The 22,108-nt window shown below is 36.8% G+C and overlaps 1 protein-coding gene across 2 annotated transcripts; it reads left to right on the plus strand.

Annotated features, from left to right (window-relative positions):
- Window positions 1-628: 628 nt before the first annotated feature.
- Window positions 629-21,692, plus strand: anos1a (anosmin 1a). Of its 2 annotated transcripts, none has more exons than XM_026204398.1 (14): window positions 629-1,146; window positions 4,741-4,788; window positions 10,926-10,988; window positions 11,943-12,165; window positions 12,804-12,988; window positions 13,372-13,501; window positions 13,691-13,887; window positions 15,720-15,861; window positions 16,004-16,120; window positions 17,474-17,562; window positions 18,037-18,208; window positions 19,000-19,220; window positions 19,949-20,093; window positions 20,448-21,692. In XM_026204398.1, the coding sequence occupies exons 1-14, from the start codon at window positions 967-969 to the stop codon at window positions 20,495-20,497; spliced, it is 1,962 nt and encodes a 653-aa protein (XP_026060183.1). In that variant the 5' UTR covers window positions 629-966; the 3' UTR covers window positions 20,498-21,692. The 2 variants fall into 2 exon arrangements, with proteins under 2 accessions (XP_026060183.1, XP_026060184.1); XM_026204399.1 differs by having other exon boundaries at window positions 631-1,146; window positions 19,003-19,220.
- Window positions 21,693-22,108: the final 416 nt, after the last annotated feature.

The raw sequence follows: 22,108 nt of genomic DNA on the forward strand, positions 1-22,108 counted from the left end.
AAGGAACCTGGGTGATAAAATAAGTAAGGGCAAATAATCTTTCATTCATGATCAATTAAATAAATCATCTGGGCTGTCATATGTGGCCCTGGACCACAAAACCACTCACATAAATAAGCTTTAAAATGATGTATGATTTGTTAGGATTTGTTTGGACATTATTTGGTTGAGATACAACTATTTGAAATTCTGGAATCTGAGGGTGCAAAACTATCATTGAGAAAATCATATCTAAATTTGTCCAGATGAAATCCTTAGCAATGCAAATTACTAATCAAAAATGATGTTTTGACATATTTATGGTTGGAAATTTACAAAATATATTCATGGATTACTTAATATCCTAATGATTTGTGGCATAAAAGAAAAACCTATCATTCTGCCCCATATTATTGTTGGCTATTGATACAAATATATCTGTGCTGCTTAAGGCTGGTTAAGGCTGGTTTTGAGGTCCAGGGTCACATATTTCTTTCTCAAAGCAAGAACTCTTTTTTTTTACTAATGTCTACTTCTGTCACCGAAAGATGGCAGCAGTGCCAAATGTCTAATTAATGCTTATTACTTTGCGTTAGAGAAATACACATTTGAATGGATGAATGAAAGAATGGGTTTTATGTATTTTATTTTATTTAAGGTAAACTACTTTGCTACCCTCTACATCTGTAATCGTTAAATGTCACATCCAAACAGTTGTGTTGTGCTCAGCCATGAAGTGAGCAATCCACTGAGAGCATCGAGCTGTGTACAGTATCTTCACTGAACAGCTGCTGTGTGCGGTCGGTGCACCTGATCCCGCGCGTCTCACGGGCGCATTCCTTGGCCAATGGCAGCGCGCGTCTCTGCGCAGGCCCCGCCCACACGCGCTCATTTAACTTTCATTATTTGCATCAAGCGCCCCCACATCCACTTTTACTTTCACGCTCTTCGGCAGACGGTTTAACAGAGCACTTTGTGTTGGTCAAGATGCGCGACGCGCTCGCCGGTGTGAGCATTGGGATTATACTGTTATTAAACAGCGGGTTCGTGGTTATGAGGAGGCAGGACTCGTCTTCAGCTCTCGGCAGTATTTTCCGAACGAGGTGCGCCGCCAGGTGCCTGAGCCTCCACAGCACGCGCATCGCTCTCTCTCCAAGACATTTCCAGGTAAGGAAGAAAAAAGTTTAAAAAAGTGAATGTTATTGAATGTTGTGCACATATAGGCTATGTACCGAATAAGACAATCTGATCAAAATAAATAAATGCCTCCCACTGCCTCATTTATTACTAATAATCAACTCATATTAACCCACCCTCCCACGACAGATTATGTTTAGCTTTAAGTGACTGTTAATACTGTTTTGATTGGTAATACTAGCTAATTGAAATGGATAATAATTGATTGCACCGATCATTGATATTAGTGATGCTATTGTTTTACTTCTGCTTTTTACACTATTACTAAACCAAATGTATTATATTACTAAAGTGTAGCTATTGTAATTGAATTGTACTACTAAATTTATTAAAAACATATTATGCATTGTTATCATTATTAATATTTTTTGTTGTTATGTAATGTGGATTTTGGATTTGAAATGCAAAAAAACGGTCTAAATTCATGATCTCAAAATGGTCAGGAGGAAAAGCTAAGATTGAATGGTTGTAAAATATAGAAATTAATTATACAAATAATACATTAAATATGTTACTTATTTAATATACACACACACACACACAGGGCGAATTTATATGTAAAAACAACGGTTGAGCTAATATTACTGACAATTAATGACAAAAAGACTGTTCAGTGGCATGTTATCTCATGATGGTCCATTTACACACAGATTGATTTATCTCCAAGATGTGTGTAATGGACCATCATTCTACACCTCAGATCAACAAAACCCGCTTTCTTTAGCCAAATGACAGTTATTTGTAGAGCTCTACCCTTAGTGAACACAAGCAAACTCACTCACCAGCTCATCCATTTGAATTCCTAAGAGTTCACCCAGAGGAGTTCTGTCTATAAACAAACAGATGCGCAGGATTGGAAAACTGGAGGCACAACTGTACAAATCTCTGCCAGCCCCGGTCTCAACGTTTGCGGTTGGAGTTTTCATTAGAAGTTTAAAGTTACTTGCTTCTCTGTTTATGTTGGTTATGACAGACCGTGGGAGGGTTTGGGTGGGAGTGCAGAAGAGGAGTGTGTTTTAGAGGCTTCCTGTGTGTATGTGTGTGCTCGTGCCTTATATGTTTATGTGTGTGCACATAGGCATGTAGAGGTGGATCTTTGTGCGTGTGTCTGCACTTTTTGTCTGCTGTCAACAGACTCCCTTGTTACTGTGATTATATTCATCCTCATGTCCTTCCTGATCTTTATCATGAGCACCAACATCCAACCAAGAAAACCACTAGCTAGATATTCAAATTCAATTACAATTCTTTTACTGACATTCTGTAACATTGCAGCTATTTTATTTAGTGTTTAATATATATATATATATATATATATATATATATATATATAAGCTGACTGAGTGTGTGTCAAACATTATTCAGTATCAAGAGTACTGGTAAAATGGCTAAAATGTATCAGAATAATACTAATTTTTGACATAGTAAACCTTTAAACATGGTTAACCAATGTCTTTAATTGACCGGACTTTTAAAAGACATCCAATAAAAATCCTCCAGATCTATATATCCGTTCAAATGAAATCATCTTCTATCTTCAAATGCCCTGTCAAAGTCTTTTTGTTATCTGGGCCAGACATCAGCTCAAAAGGAAGCTATGCACATCAGTCTCTGTTATCAAATGCTTTATTCTACAGCAAGCCGTCCATCTGGAGATGCTATCAAATTAGACACTGGTCTAGAAGCTCCTCATTGTCTTCACTGATACCACAATGCGTTCAAAGCGTTCCGGAGCTCAAACAGCAGCTAATGTTCCTGAACAGCTGCCTTCTTTCTGTTGTCCGAGCACGGACTCAACCAGAATGAATGCTTTTCATATCTGCTGATCATTGTCTTCGTGTCCACATCCCTAAAGCCCACTTACGCTGTCTCCCGAGGGGGGAAGCCATTTTGGCAATTATCCCCCTTCCTCTAGTATCGAATGGAGACCGGGGTCATGGGTTAATTTGAATGGGCTGCGCTGAATGTCAAGTTGTGCTGTAACATTGAGCTATGAGGAGCTATCACTGATGATTAATGATTACGGGAAATTAGAGAGTATTTGATGTGGCTCCGAGAACGTCTGATCTGTCAGCGTTATGCAGAAAGTTATGAGGAAATACTCAAATCTTTCAGCTGTCTCAATATCCTGTTTGACTGCCTTGTTTTGTTATTTGATCTTCAGTCCACGCGTCACTCGATGATCTTAACTTTTTCCCAGGCACCAATAGTTAGTTCTAGAAGTATGATTTTATTACTTCATAATATAGAAGTGTAGTAAATAATGATAATGTAAAGAAATTGGGAGAGTGGTGTGACATGAATTTTTTGGTTCCTTTCATTTGTTCAGAAATACAATAAAAATGCAATTTGTGCTTACAGTGACTTGAATACACATTTAAGGATGATCATGTCTTTAATTTTTTTTTTTATTAGAATTACTAAGGGTGATACAACTTTCCTCATTAAAGTTCCTCATTTTTAAGATTTAAACCTTATTACCTGCCAAATCAGAGTCATGAGTGACCAGCACAAGTCTTGTGGCCCAACCAACATAAAGAAAATTAAGAAAAAATAACTTAGGCAATTAATAAAGTAAATCTGTCTCCTAAAATATCAGGTAATTTAATGTTTTTATGATGGTTAGTTCAGGTTGTAATGATATTTATAAACTGATTTTAAATGCTATAAATTGAATTCCTGATAATTGTTTACTTTTTAATTTTTTAAGCTTTTTTATTTGATGGTTACACCACATGATCAATAAATAAAGAAATAAACACACACACACACACACAGATAATAATTTTTGAGAGAAAGATTTTTATTATCATGTATGCTCTTATACGTCATTGACCCAATAACAGTTATTATATGAGAATATGTTTGTGCAGTTCAGATCTGAGCACATGCATAACTCGCATGTGAACAAATCATGCTTGTGCTGCTGACTAGGCCATTGATCCCACCACAGGCCAAAATGGATTTGTATAGTTCTATTCCCCACAGTGGCATAGTTACAAGATCTAGCAGCAATAATATTGTCCTTACTTTAGAGTCCCCACCATGTGCAATAAAATATACAGTGCGTTATATAGGTTTTATCCTTTTTTGTTATTGTGCTATATAATACCCATTATTCTGAACCCGGCACGACTGGCCAGGGGCACAATCCTGCGCTCTGCCAATCAAATACGCCGCGTACAAGCTAGTGTTATTCAGATAAGCCAAACTCTTTGACAATTCCTGACACGCTACAGAACATTCCGAGATCTGCTATGCAAACAAGCTTGTGATTCCAGGTGCCGATGAGTGATTTCTGCCGTTTCTGTTGCTCGGGTGCCCTGGCTAGTCTTCTTAATAAGAGAGGGGACCTGTTCTGGTTTATGAGCAATTTTACATTGGCGTAGTCAGGGCGATGTTTTTAAATAAGAGTAATGCCTTCATAATAGGAAATTTCCTTTTTAAAGCCTCTCTGCTCAGCTGGGGCACATTCAAATAACGCGATTCAAATGAAGGCTGTCTGATGTGACTGGTGATTACAGCATTCTGACACGCAATTCCATCTGTCTCTTCTGTCCGCAGAGTAATGGATCCCTTGGATGGTGTCAGAGCCATAAACAGTGTGCAAAGGTAATTTCTGTCAAAATTACACAGCATTTCACAGCAGCTTGACATAAAAACCAACACAGATCTGTCACTGTAAAACATCGGTATGCCTGCGCACCTCCTGTAATGACATCATACATCATCGTAAAAGCTACTGTATTTGTCAGCTATCGCCTTGGACTATTATATCTGAGCTAGCTGGTTGTCATATACAGAAATGAGATTATGATTCACTAGCGAAGCAAGAAGTCACGTCTGTAATGAGACTGATACAAATGGAGTTGAAAGGCTATGTGTTTTGATTCGTGTTATATTATACAGCCGGTGTTATTTTCCTTTTTCACTTCAAGGTGAAATGCTAATTTCAGTAAAGAACTCAACCCACTTTTCTTAATGAGGACATTAACATGCTCTAGCAGCCTAGTCATTAAATAACAATAATATGCCGGTAGCACAGGGGGAATGGAGCTGACATGTTGCCAATGCAGATTTTCCACACATTTCACTGTGGTATTATGTAAAGCTCTCTTTGATGTATTGTTGAAGAGGAGGGCCGCTTTCCTTTCAATGCTCTGCGCTTGCATTCCTTTACATATCAACCAGCTATTGCAGTCCGAACAATGCAGCCCAGAAAACCTTCTTGAATGTACATCTGGGCGTTTAAAAAAAATTTCGAAACAGTTCATGATTGTGCATGTTACGGTTAAGTGCCTAAGCAGACTTTTCATGGCTTGAGGGGCGGCTTTAAGGATTTGAGATCTTTAATGCATTGATGTATGCGTGCATATGGTTGGAAAGAGTGCAGCACGTTTTTTCATATCACCCTCGGGGTAAGTTCACGGGAACAGCCAGGATTCTGACCTCTCTTCTACGATCCATGAAAACATTTGGCCAACTGGTTCATGGATTTTTACTGCGTTCTCCAGAGAGTTTCTTCCGTTGGATTCAAACGAGGACAATGCCTTTTAAACTCTTTCTGCTCATTAAACAGGGTCCACAGTCAGTTAGAAGCCCATATGCTTCAGGACAGTGTGCTTTTGTAACCCTATGTGTCTCAAATGATGTGGTTTGTTTTGTCATTATGAGAAGAGATGTACAAAACTATGTATTTGCTTACTTTGTGGGTTGTCTGAGTGCACAGCCTTTCAGTAGCGTAACTTATATAACTTGCACTCATATATTTTTTGGATAATGGTTCCTATTATTATCATTGATAAAAAACCCAATTAATATTGTTGTGCCAACTTTATATATACAGTGTATATATATATATATATATATATATATATATATATATATATATATATATATATATTACGGCTGTCAATAGATTAAAATGTTTAATTGTGATTAATCGCTCCCTTTTTTGTGTGATTAATCACGATTAATCACACACTTATCATGAAATTAAGCAATTTTGTCATTATTTACTACAGTATATCCAGCAAAGTTAACCATATATAGCCATAAGTTAATATAAATTCATATATATATATATATATATATATATATATATATATATATATATATATATAAATATATATTAAAATCTTTTTTTCAATTACAATTTATTACTCAATCAAATTTATTTATGTATTTATTTATTTATTTTTAATCTTACCACAAGCTTTTGAATAGTAGTGCATTCCACAAATTATGAAGCAGAACAACTATTTTCAACATCGATAATAATAAGAAATATTTCTTGAGCAGCAAATTAACATAATGATTTCTGAAGGATCATGTGACACTGAAGTCTGGATTAATGGTTACTGACAATTCACCTTTGCATTGCAGGAATAAATATATTAAATAAAATATATTTTAAAAGAAAACTGTTGTAAAATTCCTTCGAATATTTAAATTGAGAATATGCAACTTCTTTTGCGACTTTTAATATGCAGAAAGTAAACTTGCATGTTAAAGCACAAGCACAGCACACAGAGTTTTTTTTTTCTAATTAGAAATGGTTTGCTCTTAGTAGACTTAAATGTGTGTCGTGTGTAATCTCCCATTAAATTATAGCCCATGGGATTCATTGCCTTAATAAAACTAAATACATTTATGAGTCTCTATGCACGATAAGTTTGAGTTTTTTTGCATAAAATCGATGATTTGCTCTGGAATTACAGAGCTCATTCATTTCCACTGGCTTTTATACCACATTCAGGTTTATAGGCCTCTAAAAGTGTTGAAATCTCACAACAAACTGTGCATACCTGATTAAAGAGCTGTATCATATCACTGCATACAGACACAAAGCAAACTGCAGCTTTTGTTTTCCTGACCTTGTTTCCCGCTTCACTAGCATTTGCATTCGGTCTGTGTACACCATCAAGCATTAGTACTCCTAATAGAGTATTTACAAACTAGAAATGTGCTTCAAAATCCTGCCTCAGACGTTAGATGTTCCTGCTCAGAAGCTAGTTCGTTATCTTGCTTCTTGCCTAGAATGGACCGTCAACCTAGTATTCTCCTCTCATCAGCTTTTGAATTATAATAACTATACTCAGACAGCACTTGGCTACCTCTCTGCTGAAGTACTCTTCAAAGCCATTAACATGCTATAACTACATACAACAATTCCTCCATTTCAAATGACAAATGTTAAAGTACACAGACGGCCCTCAAATCGAAGATTTGCTCTTGAAAGTTATTATGCTTCGTGCATCAAGTGGCCTTTAGGCATTTTATATTCAAATGCCACCGAAATAATTAGTTTGCCTTGACAATTCTCTTACCCTCCATTTTTATCGCTGGTTCAAGTATTAATGCTGCAGCCGAGAGTGCAAGCTATTTTCATGACATGGGCAAGATTTCAATTACAGTTGCTCTACATAATTTGCTGAGGCTGGCAAAGTGAGCATCTCAGTGCTGGTTTAAACAAGGACTGGAACCTTCTTTTGTAACTGCAATTTGACCGAATGATTGCCATAGACATGGCTGGGATTTTCACATTCCATCCTAGCATTAAACACCCAAAGCAAGCATCGCCATGTCAGATTCGACCATTTTATTCAAAAGAGACGGGTCTTATTTTTCACCTAATGCTAAAAAGTACAAAACTTGGTTTAGTTTTTTTTTCAAGGGCAATGCATCTCAGCTGAACTGGAACTCACCCAAGGCTTCTCCTCAGCTACATGTCTATGTCCGCAGCCCCTTAATAACCTTTATTTTGAAGGGAATGCTTGAATTGAGACTGAAATGGGGCGGAAAACTAACTGGCGCTGGGGTACAATTAAAGACACTGGGAGCGAACGCTTTCATGGAGATTACAGGTGCCTCGTGGACAAAAGCGTAGTGGGTTTGGAACAAGCCAAAAGGAGGTAGAAAGGTGAAAGCGATTTAAACCCAGCATTGCAGGATTGGAATACTTTAAGTGATTTATAGCTTAGATCTGTGCTGTGCTTTTTCCACCAACATGCAATGCATCATACAGGGCCACTACACAAAGGGAATGAGCCATTGAGTGCTGTATTTGAGAGACTGATAAATGAGACTAGGGTTGTGAATGTGGCGTTCCTCAGAACAAGCTATTGTTTACAGTGGTTTAGGTTTAAGGGTGAGGGTGAATGAGATTGTAGTTTATAAAGAGGCCAATCAATCTACTTGTCATATGAGGTATGTATAATATCTGATCAATTATAAAGTGTGTGGGTAGGAGGTCATTTTCCTGCATTGACATCAGCATTGCACAAAAACGCAATACCTGCAGAGTATTGGGCGAGGAGACGTAGATGTTTATCAAAGACTGCATTATATATTGCATATGGTGCTGCAGAATCAGTGTAATGAATAAGACTCAACAGTTTTTATCTGATAGAAGTATAAATAAAGTTTAAAAATGTGTTAATAATTTATGTGTGGATCAGATAACATGTCCAGGATAAAGAAAAGGGATAATCATCATCATCATCATCATAATTATCTTAGTATTTATGTTGATTTCATATGGTAAAAAAAAAAAGTTAAAATAATTGTTACAAACATTACGCTAATAAACTAACTAAGATGCACACATCCTAAAAGGTTATTTAAAAAAATATATTGTTTTCGGGGAGTCATACTTTATGAAATTAGTCTTGGCTAACTTTGCTTCGCAATAAAAAGGTCAAACTATTATATTGATATTTTAAAGAGACCTACTGACATTTACACACAGTTATGAGGCTCTAAACTACTTAATAAGGTTTTCTTTTCAGTAATTTAATTCCTTTAATGAGACAGTTTTCTTTATTATTATATTTACTCTTAATTATTATAATATTGGGGAAAATAAATTGGTTGTAATAGCAACTTCAATATCAAGTATAAAGAAGCTTTACAGGAAACAATACAGTGTCATGATTTGAAATCAGTTTAATTCACTTGTTCTCATTCAGTAGTATAAATTACAGCTAAATCTAAATGTTTTACTGAGTATTCATTAATTTAATAATGATAAAAAATAAGGGTCACTGATCTCTGTAACTCCAATCATTTCATACTAATTGGCTTGTGTTTTACACTTATTGCAAATGATAAACAAGCAGGAAACGTTAGTGCTGCATAAAGTCTAGACTGTAAATTAAACTTTAATTATGCAATGCTTGAAATGTCATTGTTTTATTTCATGTGGCATAATGTGGTTTGCACGATGAATTGATGTTTGCACGCATGGGAAACAGAAGCAGGCAAAGCTTGAATTCTCTCAGCTGCACAGGCGACTCTGAGACAGCGTTTCGTGTGTTGGAGCACACAAGCTCCAGGCGATCTCAGCAGGGCTCTGGCCGCTCTGAGCTCCATAAAACTGCCTCCTCTGCCGCCTCTAACCGCCCCTGTGCCTCTCCCATTATTCATAGTTTCCGATGACCGCGCCACCCGAGCCCGAGCCCTCTTTAAAAGGTGTGCATTTTTACTGCCCTCCCAGATAAATGTGTTTCCCACTCTCATTCTCACTCAGAAACATTGCCCCAGGATAATGTCGGTTCCCTCTGACACAAACACACATATATTAACAATTTACACAGGCACGCACACACCTTATCGTTTCCTCCTGATACTAAATCCCTGGATTAACAAGCAGTTTAATGTGAAACTCTCTCTAACTGACGTCTGCAAATTTTTTCCCTTTGGAAGGAAGTGTATGTTTTCCCATGGTGGTGGTAAAGGTCCATTCATGCTGTTCCGAAAATGTGAGCATCGGAGTAAAGACGGCTACTAGATCAGCATAATGTGTAATGTTCACATCTCGTTCCCAGCATGCTCCTGCAGAGCAATGTTTAGCCGCAGCACCATAGTGACCGCTGTGTCTCATCGTGGCATGAAATTGGAAATGTGAATTCCCCAGAGGCAGCCACGCTCACTCATGCAGGAAGTGGAGTGTCAATTTTAGGGAAAGGAGAATAGAAGATGAGAGAGAGAGTGAAGGAGAAGGAGAGAGAGAGCGCGCAAGGGAGAGAGGCAGGTGTAGACATCAAAATGAAAGAATTTTGGCATGTTGTTTAAAAGCTGAATGCAAATGTCAGTGATCGGAAAACGTTCAGGGATCTCTCTGCCGACACTTCCAAGTTGCTGAGAAGGTAATGACAGATTTCAAACACCTACGAATGATGTATGATCAAAAACAACAAAAAGTGAAATAAGATATTCTCACCTGTGAATGATTTGCTGACTGCGCATCACCATAGCTCTTCAGATCAGCGGCAACGAATGTCAGATTTTCACTACACAAACAGCACAGCCAAAAGAGTTCAAGATTGCGATGTTATTGCGATATCTTTGGTTCTTTTGGGAAAATATGCATTATGCTGTTAGTCAAATTCATCTTTAGCTCCCATACTGGCAAGCTAACTTTTGTCAGATGTGTTTTTTGTCATCTCTTCCAACATAATTTTGTGTGGCAGTTGTAACTACACATCACATCTATTTCTTATTTCTGAGTGTCAACCAATTACAAGTGATGGTTTGTTTATGGTATTAGTGTGTAATATTACCATGATATCAATGTTTCATTTAGCAAATATCATGGTTATTGTCACAAGCGGTATATTGCAATGCCCATACACAAAGGAAATGTTTTGGACTTTAACTTATTTGACTGTGATTGTATGAAAAAAGAAAAATACCAGAGTGATTCGAAACTGCTTCCTGATACTCAGATCTCTGCTGTCTGTTCACAGTGCCTGGAGCCATGTAAAGACTCCTGGGAGTTGAAAGACGGACCTTGTCGAGATTTATGTGAGGTACAGACCGCAGCATTCTTAACAGATTTAGTAGTTTCTGGGATGTGCTCTCAATATATAAAAAAAATCAGATAAAAATGGCTGATCTTGGTGTTGTAAATGTTAATCCTCCTTTGTTTTTCCTGACAGACTTGGCTACTGTTTAAGTGGTCACCCATTGTTCAACATGAGAATGTTTTGCTCTGATCTTCTTTTCTCTTTGGTCTTGAGTCCTGTTACTGTGGCGTTTCTCTGCAATTTAAAACTCTTGGCTTAGTAACATCTAGCTTTTCCTGTTTCTCTGGCCATGAATGCACTGTTGAGGGCAATGGGGACTTAAAACAATGTATATCAGTTCTTTCATTTGCCAGTATTGATCAGGACCTTCATCCATCATTTTAGACTTGCATAAGATTAAGCAACATGAAATCCATTCATTCACAACACATGTAAATCCTGTAATCATCTTGTGTTGAACAAAGTGCCAAAAACGAGAAAATCCATTCCCAAAGCTGAAAAACAATACACCTTATAAATAGATTTAAACAGCATATTTATTTCTCAGTAATATAATTTTAAATAATTACATTTCTAATATAAGATGGGATAGGCTCCAGAATCTCTACGGCCCTACATAGAACAAGCTGTTTGGAAAATAATTGAATGGATGAATTATATTATATTATATTATATTATATTATATTATATTATATTATATTATATTATATTATATTATATTATATTATATTATATTATATTATATTATATTATCTGCAATAATATAATATAAGTTAAACACAGGTTATATGTCAAAATACATACATACATGCATATGGTGCAACTGAATGGAACTCAAACTGTGCAGAATCCAAAACCCATAGACAAATTAATGTCACATAAATTAATTTGTGTGGTTGTAAGACTGTGATATACACATGTTAAAGTTTAGTTCTTTACACCATGACATCTCCTCAGCACGCATTTCCCAAGCGTCATGGCGAGTGTGTGACGAGCTGTGAGTTCCTGCGATCAGTGATGGTGGTGAAACAGGGTGACTGTCCTGCGCCGGAGAGAGCCAGTGGCTTTGCAGCTGCCTGTGTGGAGGGATGTGAGGAAGACGGAGAGTGTTCATCCCAGAAGAAATGCTGCCCAAATGGCTGTGGACACACATGCCAGTCCCCTAAGAACCTCTACAGGGGTAAGAACTGCTACTGAGCCTGATTATAGATTGCTGACTAAACCCAGTTATCACTTCAATTTTAACCTCAGCTGTGGACGATACCATTAAACGTGTATCTTTTTGCATTTTATCCTGTTATCTGGAGTGAATAGCTGTTACAGGAATAGTTCACACAAAGATTTAAATTGGCTGAAAATGTAATCACTATTGGGCCATCTAAGATGTAGATTACTTTATTTCTTTCTGGAAACAGATTTGGAGAAATTGCTCACATAAATAGGTCCTGTGTAGAGAATGGGTGCCGTCAGAATGAAAGTCCAAACATCTGATAAAAGCATCACAATAAACCACAAGTAATCCAAAAGAAGTCTAAAATGGAGTCAAAAACTTTCAGAACCATTGATAACTCTTAACATCTGATGTTTCATTGTTCTTACAAATTGAACAAAAGTGTTGAATGTAAGAAATGTGCTGAAAATAACCATAATCAAAGTTTTGGAAAACATGCAGATTGGATTATCATGTGCCATATATCCTTATGGTCACAGCAGATAGTAAACAACAAGCATATTTGTTTTGCAGACTAAAGAGTGTATGAATAAAGGCATATCCAGTTCTTTCTCAGATTGAGATTTGCTGTTCTTCTTTACCTTCAGGTGCTCCTCTGAAGCCCAGGAAGGAGCTGGTGTTTGAGGAGCTGGAGTCTGGAGTGTTGGAAGTGCACTGGTCCTCCAAGTTCAATGTGTCAGCGGAGCCGGTGCTTAATGTTCTGCAGAGGAGGTGGAACTACGGCATCCACCCGAGTGAGGATGGAGCAACTGAGTGGGAAGTGGTGGCTAGAGTAAGTGTGTGTGTGTGTGTGTGTGTGTGTGTGGTTTGTGTGTTACACGGTCTTCAATAAAGGTTGCTAGGAGGTCCACTATCTTACTGCAAGGGATTTGAAAATGTTGGTTTCTTTTTGAAAAATGAAAAATATGCATTTAACAAAAAACACATCACATACAATTACAATTAATTTATTACATGTAAATATATATTTAAAATAATTAATAATACAAATATTTACCATAACAACATATATAAATACATTAGTATGCCAAGCATAAAATTTAATTCTAATACTTCCCTTAGGATCCTTGCGCTACTTCAGTATCTATTCTGTCATTTTTTTAATTGAATTTCCTTCAGTCATTTATATCACTGATCTGTGTTTGTGTACTGTAGACATCAGAAGAGCGTGTGTGGCTGACGGACATTCGGCCCGGTCGCTGGTACCAGTTCAGAGTGGCAGCGGTTAATGTTCACGGGACCAGAGGATACACCACACCCAGCAGACACTTCAGATCCTCTAAAGGTGAGAACAAAAAAACTGTAATCTAATTGCATTCTTTTAGGATCTGTTTTAGCATAATAAATAACAATAATCATTTATATAATGCAAGTTATCCTTTCTCATGTTATTTAGATTTGATATTATTATCTGAAATGCCTGCATTGTAACCGTTTGCCAATTTTTATTCCCCCTTATTTCACCATCTCTCAGATCCTGCCCCTCCCGTGGCACCGTCTGAACTTCATGTCAGTGACATGACCTTTGGTGCAGATCGCTCTGTGTCTGTCCGCCTCAGTTGGATCATGTCTGCAGATTTAGACATCCCTGTTAACCACTACAAACTCTCCTGGAGCTATTCTGACCATACTGTGCCATCCAAACTCAAGAGGAGGCAGACTACAAATGGGGTAATTCATCTGCTCTGCCCACACACTCCCTCTCTGGCCATTGGCTTTTTCGCTCGACATTTAACGCTTTAATTTTCTCATATATTGGATTGTTCCCAAAACCCCTCGAGGGTTAAGCTTCCCAGCCCCTTCTTTCAGCAAGCCACAACAAATTAGAAATCTTAGTGCAAATAAGTGCAAGATAAACAACTCAGGATTGGGCCTTTGATCACACCAAGCCCTATTTTCAAGGGTTTCAGACAGCAAACTAGGGTGGTACAGAATTGCATCACCACTCTTGGCACATGCAAACATTTCTGGGCGCCATTTGATATACAGCCAAAAACAGCATATCAATTCTAGTTGTGCTTGAGAAAAGGAAATCTCTCAATAACAGCTGAATTGTTTTTCTTTCAGTGAGATCATGTTGAAGAGTTTATTTTTTTCCTTCTTCAGGAATCCCAAGAGATGGCAGTTGATTCATATTTGCATTTGAGGGCTCTGTCAGTTGAGGGACATGGAAATTTCCTCCGAAAATGACATTTTTTAAATAGCTGCTGAGTGAATACGGACAAATGTAAACCACCCTCCTTTTACTGTTTGGCCCTGCAAGATGATAGATTTGTAATACATTGATTTTAAACAGATTATTGTAGTGCACAATGGTTTTAAGATTGCAAGAAATTCTGATAGCTCCACAGTTCTTTTCTGGCGTACTCTATTTCTGATTTATGTGTTTAATAGTATTGTTAATATTAAACTGTAACTCAACTACTGTATTAGATATCATATATTGGACTAAAGCAACCCCCCTGTGGGTTGATTTGGAAGATTCTTTTAATTGGCATGAATAGTTTTATTACAAAAGTTGCACATTATACACTAACATTAAAGTATATTTGAGATCAGCATGTTTCTTTTTGGAAAGAATATTCTTATTTTAGAGTAATAATAGTTTCCACTGAATACTTACTACATTAATCTGACACATTAATGCTCATTTGATGCTGCCAGAATCTGACTGTGCAGCAGGCCCATAAATTAAAATAAATAAATTATAATTTTTTTTTCTTTCAAAGAGCTGTTCACTGAAAGGTTCTTTGGATTCTTCTATGGAATCACTGCAACCATTCCTTTTGGAACATTCATTTTTAAGCAGTTTTCTTTTATTTGACCTAACTTTGTGTTTAGGGTCAGTTATCCCAGTTGAAGAAAACAGCATATGCTGGTTAGGTATGGTTCGAAGCATGGCTGCTGGTTTGAGCTGGTTTAAGCTGGTCCTAAGCACATAACCAGCTTGAACCAGCTAAGGACCAAACCCTCTCAAACCATCAACCATGCTTTGAAACATACTTAACCAGCATATGCTGGATTTCTCAACAGGGATACTTTCAGATGGCGTATTAAAGCTTCTGAAATTATCCAGGCAGACCAATAAGCGATAAGAGGTTTTCTCTTTTCTCTTGTCAGTATGTTTATTTGATTAATATGCCCTTATCTCACGTGCAAATGTAGTCCGAAGATCTCTGGTGACTAAAATCAGTAAATTGCTCCCAGTGTTCGCCATTAAACCGGCTGAAGTTGATTCTGGATCTGCTCCAGAAGAGCATGTACTTTGCATGCACTTTTTATGATCGGGGTTCACCAAGGATTAACAAATAAAATATTTTTGGCATGCATAAGTTGCTGTTCTGTATGGCCCTCCACCTAAAATGAGATTATTGGCTAGTTAAAAATTCTACATGGATCTACCTTCCATTTCCATTCATTCTCTCTTTCTTTTGTTTTGGATTTGGATTGCCGTGACCATACTAATCCTTTCCTGTGGGTTGTGTGTGTGTGTGTGTGTGCAGGACTCTACCTATGCTGAGCTTGATGACTTGAGCGAGAACAGGAGTTACACTGTGGAGTTGCAGGCGGTCTCATACTGGGGTCAGGTCCCTCTCAAGAGCTCCAAGGCCATTTTTCAGTTTACTACAAGCCAAAGACAATCCGGTACCAAACTATTTAATTGCTGTACATTTTTTGCTTGATACATAACAGCTCTCCTTTGGTTGTTGTGAAATACAGTGAAAACAGCTGTAAATGTTTTCCATTTGTAACGTTATACTTTTTCTTCATATTTGATGTCATACAGATTTGGAACCCACAGACAGCCCGGTCTTTATAAAACCCCAGTCAGATCTATTAGACGTGGGCACTCCCTTCTATCAAGATGGACAGCTTCAGGTCCGGGTCTACTGGAAAAAGAAAGGTACTGTGTGACATACGCAATAGACCACGTCTTTCATCTGTAAATCAGTCCTGTTCCTGTTCCTGTCTTCCTTCCTCAAAGCTATGCTACGTAATTATGTAAACATAGCGCTTATTAAAGAGTTAAGAATCAGAATTATACGTAATTAAATGAAGAACAATAGCTCTTTGTTTGTGATAAGAATCACTCTTGAAATAAGCGTGGAGCCGTTTGTGTGCTAACATGAGCCTATGAGGCATGTCTCAACCTAACTTCGCATGCTGCAAATTACATTTAAACAATTTCGTTCCGTCAATGAGTGATGAGATAATCCCACATTAAAACTCACGAATGAAAACTGTCATAGAAACAAAAACATTTTAGTCATACCAAGCCATGTAAAATGGTGCTTGAAATATTGTCATTGACCTCTGTTTTGAATTTCAATAATTTAAGAGTCACACTGGCCTCATGTCAAATCCTTTAATCTCTCTAATGGATGTCCAGCGGATTTATCTCATACCGATCTGTCAGGCACATTATCAAGATTGCTTTGCGTTGCATATTTTGCGTTGTTTTGCATATTTTCTGGATGAATATAAAGCATGGATCTCTACAGGGCGTATCACTGAGCACTGTTTGAATAGATCATTACAGATGTTTGTTAGAGAATATTTAACTGTTCGTTTACTGAAACGGAGATTTAGAAAAAAGTTTCATAATGCAATGAATTGATTAATGATCATACATGTTTTAAAATGTTTATCAAAAATGTTCTGATGTTTTGAACGGGATAGTTCATACAGAAATGAACATTCTATCATCATTTAGGATTACTCTTGTTGTTTCAAACCAAGACTTTCTTTCGTCTGTGGAACACAAAAGAAGATATTTGAAGACATTTTTCACAGTTTTTGCATATTGAAAGCCAGTGGGGTCTTAAATATCACTGATGACTTTAATTGTATTAATAAAAAAGACATTAAATTAAATATTTTCGTTGGTGTTCCAAAAAATAAAGAAAAACAATTAATTAGGCATGGGAGTGAGCAAATGATGACTTTCTTAAGAAGTTTGAATGAAATGTTTTTGGTAAATTACAATTTCAAATTGCTAATATAAATAAACTTAAGTATCAGATCAAATTTGGCCAGCCTATACAACATTTCCGCCAGTCCATACAGTTGAAAGAGTTCCAAAGAAGAGCAAAGCATCAGTTTTGCGTTTTACCAACCAGCACACAGACTAAAAACCGGTCTGGAACAGCATATTTGAGTGCAGTGGAACATAAGAAACTTCCCGTCCCCCATTCACAGCCCTCAATAATCGCATTCAGAATCTGGCACTTCATATTTTTCCATCTCTCTTTTACAGATCCAACCGTGAATCGTTACCGTGTGCAGTGGTCTCCGGAAATCTGCAGTCACAATGGATCCAGAGCACAGGAGAAGCTCATCACCCAGGTAACCCGTCAGGAATGTGTCTTCTATTCTCTCTTCAGGTGCGAGGCCACACTCTGACAGCTCATACATGCAATTCATTTCCAGGGAGAGTGTTCAGTGATCATACACGGTGCATAACTCTTTTCTTTTGGAGGCACATCCACTGAAAGATTTCTTTACTAATTCACAGAGAAATATGAGAAAATACTTTAAAATCCTTAGGTTAAGATTTTTTATCAGTGTGGTTATGTAATTTACAATGTGAGAGATTGCGTTAAAGTCTTCGACATTGAAAAAGTGGAGCATATCTTTATCAGCATGAAAATAAATCTTTCCTGACATATGCAAAACATGAACTATAGATTTTCCATTTGTGGCCCACAGCTATGCCGGATGTAGTGATAGGTGATCAGTCATCATATTTCTACTTGAATTCTTCTCGGTGGAGTTGGAATAATGTCTCACTTTTTGCTCTCTTCTCATGTCACTGAGCAGGAGAATTTCGCCAGCCTTCCTGGACTTCAGTTCTCTTGCAAGTATCAGGTGGTCATCCAGCCCGTAGGATCTAAGGGGAAAGCCCAGGCAGAAAGCACAACCTTCTACACCCCGTCCTGTGCTACCATCCAGAGCAAGAGTCACAAACCCATCCCCTGCTCCACAGTCTCAGGTAATTCTGAGATTTCATTTCTGAGAACAAGATGACTATATTGGTGCAATCCTTTAGCGTAATTGACAAAACTGCTTTGTTTATGATCTATGTTGGATAAAATGTGAAGGTCAATGACACGTAAGAATGCCTAAAGTTAAGAAACAAAAAAATCTTTTACAAATTAGTTTGTCAAATATCTTTATCTTCTTGCACTCTTTGTAATCATGTAGGATTCAATGAAAAACAAAACAAAACAAACAAACACACACACACACACACACAAATTATATTTTATATATATGTTGGGAGATAACTTACATTTTAGCCATTTTTGTAAAAAACAAACAAACAAACAAACAAAAAAAAACATACAAATAATAACTTCTTAGTAAAATAGATTGTCAAACTTGTCAAGAATTTTTTTTTTTTTATTTGATTCAGTTCAGTTCCATTCAGTTTAATTCAATTCAGTTTGATTCAATTCAATTCAATTTCCATTTTGACATCAAGGCAGTAGTGTCATTGTAACATATATATATATATATATATATAATATATATATATATATATATAATATATATATATATATATAATATATATATATATATATATATATATATATATATATATATATATAATTTATTTATTTATTTAATTAATTAACTCAATGCCCAGAAATCTCAAAATAATTTTAGTATTAATTATTATTATTATTTTTTTTTTGCATTTAATATGCATTTAAGCCCTAGATCTATCACTGGTATATGGTTTCATGTGTCTCATATAATTCTTTATGTTCTCTCAATCAGCAGTGGTTCCTCCAAAAGTCCTGGTCAAGGCAGAGAACCTGACAGCAGCGTTCTCCATCTACATGGGGAATGTGACAGGCCTGTTCTCCTGGGTGGTGGCCATGCCTCAACCGCCACAGCAGGTCACAGGATATCAGGTCACTTGGGCAGAGGTCATCACAGAGAGCCGCAGAAATAATCTACCTAACAGCCTCATCTCCCAGTCTCAGATCCTGCCTCCAGTAAGTCACATTAATAATGATGTCTGGTACAAGCATACAGTATGTTGTGTTTTGCACACTGTTAACCAGCATGGGATATATTTTCGTTATGGGCATTAGTGTGCTGGTCCTGCAGTAAGACCACCAAACCAACATACTGTTTGTATTCATACCATTCTAAACTAACATGCTGTCCTATTCTGGTTTCCATATATTATTTTAGAAACTAAGCCATACATTGAATTCATTGTATTAATATCAAAAGTTCTTTTACAATGTAGCTATTTTTATTCTGGAGTTCTTCTACAATGTAGACTATTATTCAAAAGTTTGGTTTTAAATATATTAATTATTTTATTCAGTAAGGTTGCATTAGTTGATCAAAAGTGACAATAAAGACAATTATAATGTTACAAAATATTTTTATTTCAAATAATTATGTTCTTTTGGATTTTAACACATCAGTTTCTATACTAATATGAAGCAGCACAACATTTTTCAATACTGATAGTATAAGAAATGTTTCTTGAGCAGCAAATCAGCATATTAGAGTAAATTATAGTTATTTTGAATTATTAATAATATTTCACTATATTATTGTTTTTACTGTGTTTTTGATCAAATAATTGCAGCTTTGGTGAGCATTTAAATCCCAAAACAATATTTTGAACAATAGTGTATTGTATTTGAATTCTTTCTAAGACTCGAGATTGAATATACTAAAATATCTTCTCTTTCTTCGCAAACAGGAGCGTAATATCTTGGTAGTTTCTGGTCTTCAGTTGGCATCTCTCTACAGACTTGAGGTGCAGGTGATCACCGCAGCAGGACAAGGCCCAGCGACCTCCAGAACCTTCCAGACACCAGCTCACAGCAAGCCAGTCCTGCACTACAGTAAGTACTTAAACTTACAAGATGGCATATGCGTACAGTAACCCCCACAGCACATACTATTTTGGCATCATCGCTCTTACTTATTTCACAATTTACCATTGAACATCTTTTGCGGTTTCTGTACCACACTGACCTCTCCAGAGCAAAGAACTGCAGCCCATTACTTAAATCTTAATGAGGGAGAGCTGAAAAGTAATTCTTGTTTGTCGGAAGGAAAAGGTCAGGGGTTGTATGAGCGGTCAAATGTCATGTGCAAGTGGCCCCAGCTCTTGATGTGCAGGTCAACCAATAAATCATGTAATTGAGATAAATTGCTTTTCCTCTCTTGACTCTAGCGTATATTTACCTTTGCAGAACCCAGGATTAAGAAACACCATCTAAGGTCGGTGATAGAACGGCACTGAAGACCACACTGCAATGAATCATTCTGGACCAGAACTGACTCCTCAGGAACACAGAGAACCAGACGAACCAAAGAACAGTTAATTGCAGAATCGAGTTTCAGCCTGAGCCAGTCAGCTGCCTCATAACTCAACATGGGGACCTGCTGTAATCTGAAGATCAAATTTTGATTGACGTTACGATATTTAAAGCCCCAGTAATTTCCTGTGGGGGATCAGCTTCCACAAACTAATTAGAATTGAGTATACTACAAAGACTAGGGCTTCAAAAGCAAAAGCCATAGGATAAAAACAAAACAAGTGCAAATACAAATACAAAAAAGGATCTGAAACTATAACTTTGTGGTTATTTGCCTAAAAGACATGCTTTGATTTGCACCCTCCCTAAAAAAATGGTTACCCACACCCTAAGCGCTGCAAATGGAGCCTCTTTAATCCAATATTGCATGTGATGACTAATTTGGTTTGACTTGTAAATAAGCCTGTCTGACTCAATACAACTGTTTGTGGTTTTGCATGTGTTCGTTAAGCATGGAAATTTACTGTTTGTATCCCCTTTGTGTCAATAGCAACAAATGAGGAATCAATGAAAAATATTGCAGCTCTTTAAAAAGAAAATGTCATTCAAGTTTCTAAGGGTTTTGTGTGGTGTGTGTTCAATATGCTGTAGAGATATTTGTTTGCAGTCATGTAATTCCTGTATATACTGTATGTTTTTTATTTATTTATGTATGCAATTTAAATGTGTTCTGTGGATTTGTAACTGTGTGAGTGCATGAATGTGTGTGTGTGTGTGTGTGTTCCCCCAGCATCATTCACAACCTGACAAACCCTTGCAAGGAGATTTTGTATAAATATATTTGTAAATTCCCATAGATAATGAATATTAATGTACATATTTTATATGAATAAAGCTGTCAAACCTTGTTTCCCTTTACCAAGCCGGTTGTGTGTTTTGTAATTGCAAGGCTGAATATAATGAAATAGGAGCGAACTGTTTGTTCTAAATTTATCACACCACCTAAGCAATATTCACTCAAACCATGTATATTTAAAATGCACAAATAAACTCTCTATAAATATACATACGTGCATGCTTCCAGAGTGAATATGATTAAACTGTGCGACACAAAGCAATATTCAATCGTATATATGTAAAATAAACAAAATATGTACAAATAAATGCCACCAGTATTCATTTTACTACTAAAACACAATTCCATACAAAGCAATCAAGACTAGGAACTTTCCCAGTCCTTAACAACAATAGCATACAGTATACATATATAATTGTGTTTATTTTTCATTTCGATGCAAATGTACACACTACTTTGGAACAAAAAAAACATCCAGATTGAGAATAATGAGACATTCTGTTGACGCAGCTACATTGTGTTTTGCTTCTATTTCTGTTGTGGTTCAGTGTGTGTGTGTGCAAACAAAGCTTTTATAAAGCCCTAAGCTCAAGGGACAAGTATGTGGTTACTCAAACATACACATATGCATGCAGGCAACTCTAACTCTGTAACTCTGTAGTCACATTCATTAGAATTCATCTCCACATCTGGCCCTCATGTCAAAACGGAAGTGTGTGTGCGTGTGTGGGTGTGCCTG

This window comes from Carassius auratus, chromosome 26, assembly GCF_003368295.1.
Source record: "Carassius auratus strain Wakin chromosome 26, ASM336829v1, whole genome shotgun sequence".
NCBI classification, from domain to species: domain Eukaryota; kingdom Metazoa; phylum Chordata; class Actinopteri; order Cypriniformes; family Cyprinidae; genus Carassius; species Carassius auratus.

Coding starts and splice junctions, on each gene's coding strand:
- anos1a (XM_026204398.1), top strand. CDS start 967: ATGCGCGACGCGCTCGCCGGTGTGAGCATTGGGATTATACTGTTATTA. Junction 12,166..12,803: donor CCCTAAGAACCTCTACAGGG/GTAAGAACTGCT, acceptor CTTTACCTTCAG/GTGCTCCTCTGAAGCCCAGG. Junction 13,888..15,719: donor GGAGGCAGACTACAAATGGG/GTAATTCATCTG, acceptor GTGTGTGTGCAG/GACTCTACCTATGCTGAGCT.